The sequence below is a fragment of the Capricornis sumatraensis genome, chromosome 14 (genome assembly GCF_032405125.1).
Source record: "Capricornis sumatraensis isolate serow.1 chromosome 14, serow.2, whole genome shotgun sequence".
Taxonomy (NCBI): Eukaryota; Metazoa; Chordata; class Mammalia; order Artiodactyla; family Bovidae; genus Capricornis; species Capricornis sumatraensis.
This window is the reverse complement of record NC_091082.1, coordinates 10,662,845-10,667,927: the sequence shown is the minus strand read 5'-3', so window position 1 is coordinate 10,667,927 and position 5,083 is coordinate 10,662,845. Positions and strand designations below refer to the sequence as shown.

Genomic DNA, 5,083 nt, shown 5'->3' with positions numbered 1-5,083 from the left:
GCTCCCAGGCTCCCAGGAAGTGGCTGGGTTCTCAGCATGCTCCACTCAGTGCAGCCCCTCGCCGCACCTCGCTTAACCCCTCCCTGCTCACTGTCACACTGCGTCTCACTCCTCGCTTTTCCAACATTCCTCTCAAGCAAACCTGAAGTTCAGAGCCCTGGCCATTTTCCAGCCTGAGCAGTCCTGCCCCTTCCACCAGCACGGCTCCTCCCTCCCTTCTTTCCTTCCTAACTTTACTGGCCTCACCTGGCAGGAGGCCCTCCCTGACAATCCTCACCTAGCATGAGTTTAGCCTGAACTATACGGTGCGAGGGCTCTCAGTCCTATTTCCATGCTGTGTCGGTTCAGGCTCGTCCCTCCACGGGGGGCTCCCAAGGGCAGGGTTGTCTCCTCCCTTCCAGGTGCCTGCTTCACGCGGGGCCCTGCCGCAGTGCCCAGCCCAGGCAGCAAGCCTAACCCCGTTCCTCCTCCCTCTCTCTGTCTTGGCCTCAGGGCACTTCCAGGGCCTGCATCTTCTCACCAGGATGAACGTGCTGCTTTCCTGGCAGCTGATGCTCTTCCTTTGTGCCACCGCCTTCAGGGAGACCTTGGAAAACGTGGCGCCCATGGAGAATCCTAGAACCACAGGTATGAGTTGTCTGGGAAGAAGGTTGGGAGGGAGCAGTGAATTGATGCAAAATGAGAGTTGCCACATTTTTCAGCTATGGCTAATCTGTTGCTATGAACTGAAAGCTGCACAATGGAAACCGAAGACTGGCACGTGCAGCACATACAGGGCCCCACTAACCTGCAAGCAAGAGAGGCTCTTCTGCTGTTACAGACAAAGGCTCGCCCAAGCTCAGGTGCTTGGTAACCACCGAGCTCCTTCGTGGGCTTCTCTGCTCTGTGCCAACTGCTTCTCTGTGCAGATCTGCTGGGAAGGCATTTACTATGCAAGTCTATCTTATCAGTGACCTCAGTTCCTTTATGGAGAATTTAAAAAAAAAAAAAAAAAACACCTACGCAAAAGGATAGATCCTTAATACCTCTCAATCTTATGAGTTCATCGTGGAATTGAAGACCTGGAGAAACTGAGGCCCAAAGAGGTAGAGAAAGCTTCCCAAAGTCACTCAATCCAAGGCTGCAGAAACCCAGCAGGTGCTGAGCTCCCCCAAGAGTGCCCCCTACAGGGCGTGAGCTAGGACAGTGCTCATCCCCAAGCCAGGAATCAAGGTTTAACACTGCTCGGTGGTCAGCCTGGCCTCTTAGGACCTCTGTTCCTCTCCAGCGAGGGAACTTGCAACATTCTTTCTACACAAGATGTCCTTGTCCCCATAGCTATCCCACAGCGGGCTTCCCTGGTGGCTCAGTGGCCAGGAATCTGCCTGCCGATGCGGGAGACACAGGTTTGATTCCTGGTTTGGGAAGGAGCAGCTAAGCCCAAGCACCACAACGGTTGAGCCTGTGCTTTAGAGCCCAAGAACCACAGCTACCAAGGCCCGCATCCTTGAGAGCCCGGACTCCACGACGAGAGAAGCCACTGCTATGAGTAGCCCCCCTACCACAACTAGAGAGCAGCCCCTGCCCGCTGTAACTAGAGAAAGCCCATGTGCAGAAGGCCCTGTGCTGCCAAAACTAAAATAAATTTTAAAAAGATATTCCAGTGCAAGGAAATATGGACGCGGGTGTCCTTTGCCAAGAACTTCTTCTCTCCTGGGATCGGGTGCTCTTTCTGGGTAAGGGAGGATCCCCCGGAGAATAACAATGTCATCACCGCCCTGGGGACACTGAGCTCTTGGCTCTTTTTGGCAAAATCTTTTAGGTGATGCTAAAAACAGGCATGCCTAAGTAGTGATCCACCTGCTGGGATGATGGCTGTAGCTGGAAAAGAGATCATCGTCCCTCCCATCTCAGCCAGGCCCAGGGCCCTCCTAGGAAGAGTAGCACTCACCCTGGACGAGACTCACCCACGCTCCGCGTCTCCAGAGAGTGCCGGGTCACTGAAGAGCAGGGCTCAGAGTCAAGTATCCCCCTCCATCCAACACACACCCACTCACACCCCAGACCGCATTTCCACCTATCCCTGGCCACAACTGGTGGGGCTCATTGTCTCCTGAGAGCTAGCTGCACTATCTTACTGCTAACAATTTAATGAACTTAATGAGCCTTGCATGTGAAGTGCCTTCCAAGTTAGCCTCATTAGCCCTCAGTGTGAAGGGGAAAGTGTGGAGAAGGGGAGGCGAGCTGATTGAGGTGACCCAGTTCCCCTTCTTTGCTGAAGCCCTGATGTAGCTTATTAGGGGTCACATTTGTTGAGGGTGTGGGAGCACAGTGGTCTTTGCTTCACTTTCTTCATTTGTTTAACTGCAAGCCTTTCATTAGTTTTTATATGTTTAACAAGGCTTTTTGAGGCCCTGCTATGAGCAAGGCACTGTTTTCAAGACTCTGAGAGACTCAGATGAGTGGACACTGCCCCGACTACCCCAAGGAGCTCGGTCTAGTAGGAGCCTGCTGAAAACCAGGGGTAGAGGGCCGGCCAGCCACGAAGAGAAGCGGAGCTGATTATTTCCGAGCTCTATCCTGCTTGCTTCCTTAAAAAAAAAAAAGGAATTCAATGTAAAAGACACTCAAGAAAATCCTGTGAAATATCTGAAATCATAGCTATGTTGAAGGAGAGGAGCAGATGGCCTAGCCACCCAAGCTAAGTTGCTGCTGGTGCCCAGCGTGGAGCGCTGAGCTTCCTAGGGGTCAAGGAACAAAAGGGAAGCCGAAGATGGGGATGTGAGGAGGTGGTCCAAAGCCTCTCTCCGGGCTCCCGCCTCACTCAGCCTCACCCTGTGGCTCTGTCCTAGGCTCGCAGCTCGGACCCGCGACGCTCCGGGCGCCCTGGGAGCGGAGCCCGCGGTGCGCGGCGGGGAAGCCCACTGCGGCCGGGCCTCGGCCTCGGGGGGCCGCGCTCTGCCCCTCTGAGAACTCCGCGGGCCCCCAGCAGCCGGGCCCGTGCGCCCCGCGCAGCCGCCTGATCCCGGCTCCGAGGGGCGCCGTGCTGGTGCAGCGGGAGAAGGACGTGTCCGCCTACAACTGGAACTCCTTCGGCCTGCGCTACGGCAGGCGGCAGGCGGCGCTGCCCGGGGGCCGCGGCGCCGCGCGTGGCTGAGCGCCGAGGTGGGGCCTTCACCTCCAGCCCCACCCGGGCCGGAGCAGGGCAGGGCTGTCGACCTGCAGTTTGTGTCCCGAAGCAATAAAGGAAATGCTGCCGACTCATCTGCGTGTGACCTGGGGCTCATTTTTGCAGGTGGCTGCGGATGAGATTGTTCCCCTTGTCTCTCACCTGCATCTTTAGCTGATTTTAAGGTGGAATGGGGCAGATCAGTACTAACACACACACACACACACACCCCACCCCCACACACACACCAAAAAGAAGCCCCAGTTGGACGCTTTGGATGCTGCTTGGGTGGTATTACAGCAACATCAAATTACTATAAAAATTTCTGAAGACGTTCTCTCAGTTCCTAGACTTATGTCACTGCAGCTGGGTAGCAAGCATTTTGCAGAGGCCCCTGAGCCCAGCGCCACACGCTTGAGTAGCTCTGCTCTAGGAGGGAAGGCAGCTGGCTTAAGCACCTCCCCTTTTCCCAGAGAAGCTTTCAGCCAGTCGAACAGCGTGATCTGAGAGATGATGCTGACCATTGCCCCATTCACTGAGGTATAAATATCACCCCAGCTCCACAGTCAGACCTCCACTGGGGTGCTTGGCCGCAAGACCCTAAAGCCCCACTCCATTTGCAAGGAGTGTCAGCAGGGACTGGGCCATGCACCCACCACCGCACCCCCTGGAAACTCTGGATGAATCCACCGCACCCCCCTGGAAACCCTGGATGGATTTATGTGCAGCATTTCTCTACATCCTTGGAGGCACCCAGGGGGCTTAGCATGTATTGACCCCTTTTGCACAGTGAATACCCTAAGGTTTAAAAAGAAAACTCACTCAAGGCACACAGCCAATGAGTAGCAAGCCATTTCAGGCTCCTGACTGCAGAGCCTGGCTTCCCCATCGCACTGTCACACTTCTCTGACATGACATGACATTAGAGTAGGCTGTGGTGGACATCAGAAAGGGTCATTCTGCCTTGTGTGCAGACATTCCTGGGGGTCCCCAATGGCTGGGGAGTTTAAATTGCTGTAGGAAGGAGAGAGTAGTTAGGAAACTCCAGGAAATCGAGGCTTCTGCCCACAGAAAAACCCAGCCCTATTTCACAGCCTCAGGCTACCACTACCCTGCTTGGTCTAGAATGGAAATGCTCTTTCCTAGAAGGATTGTGGGGTTCACCACCGTTCCATGAAACACCAGTGTTCCACTCATTACAGAAACCCGGGCTCCGCAGATTAGAGGCAGAATCTTGTTGCTATGGCAGTGAGATAGGCTGCCATGGAAACACGACAAGCTGCCCCACCCTCACCTCTACCCTGAAACCTCAAGGATCTCTCATGTTTTTGAAACTGCTGTGAGCTCAGGTCCTAGTGTGGTGCGACAGGGTGATGCTGCTGATATATCATCCCCCAAACAGCCTGGAGTGTGTCTTTCTACTTCTAGGAGAGGAATCATAAACTCAACACCTATTCTGTTAGGTGAGTTTTTCTCCTATTTCTGGACTAGTCCTTTCTCTGATGAAGTCTATGGGTAGGAAGAAGTTAATGAGTCTCTAAAATTTGCTCTTAGCCAGCCTACTTTTACAAAATCTCCTGTGATCCCCTCTAACTCTCCTCATGACCTTAAGTTTAAGCAGATAGGAGACAGGTGTGTGTGTGCGTGTGTGTGTGTGACTTCAGGGGTGAAAGTGTGAAACGTGTTCTCTCGTATAAGAAGCAGGCCTGTGTGTGAGAAGGTATGTGTAAGAGAGGGGTACATGTGAGAAGCACACATGTTTGTGTGACTGTCTGTGGTGTGGCCCCTCTAACTGCATTTCAGGCCTTGTTAGCTCCCTCTGCCACCCAGATGCTCTCCAGGATCTCTGTTCTAGCTGCTTCAGTGGGCAGCAGGAGGAGAACCGGGTCTGCCAATCCTATCTTCTCTCCAAGGACCCCAGGCCTTGCAGTTCTT

The 5,083-nt window shown here is 54.0% G+C and overlaps 1 protein-coding gene across 1 annotated transcript; it reads left to right on the top strand.

Moving 5' to 3' along the window:
* The first annotated feature begins 524 nt into the window (after nt 1–524).
* Nucleotides 525–3,136, top strand: KISS1 (KiSS-1 metastasis suppressor). Its single transcript, XM_068986557.1, has 2 exons — nt 525–627; nt 2,832–3,136. Exons 1-2 carry the CDS (start codon nt 525–527, stop codon nt 3,134–3,136), a joined length of 408 nt encoding a protein of 135 aa, XP_068842658.1.
* The last annotated feature ends 1,947 nt before the right edge of the window (nt 3,137–5,083 follow it).

Excerpts from the sequence above, each read along its gene's own strand:
- KISS1 (XM_068986557.1), top strand. The coding sequence starts at position 525 with ATGAACGTGCTGCTTTCCTGGCAGCTGATGCTCTTCCTTTGTGCCACC. Across the intron at positions 628-2,831 it reads GGAGAATCCTAGAACCACAG|GCTCGCAGCTCGGACCCGCG; the intron begins GTATGAGTTGTC and ends GCTCTGTCCTAG.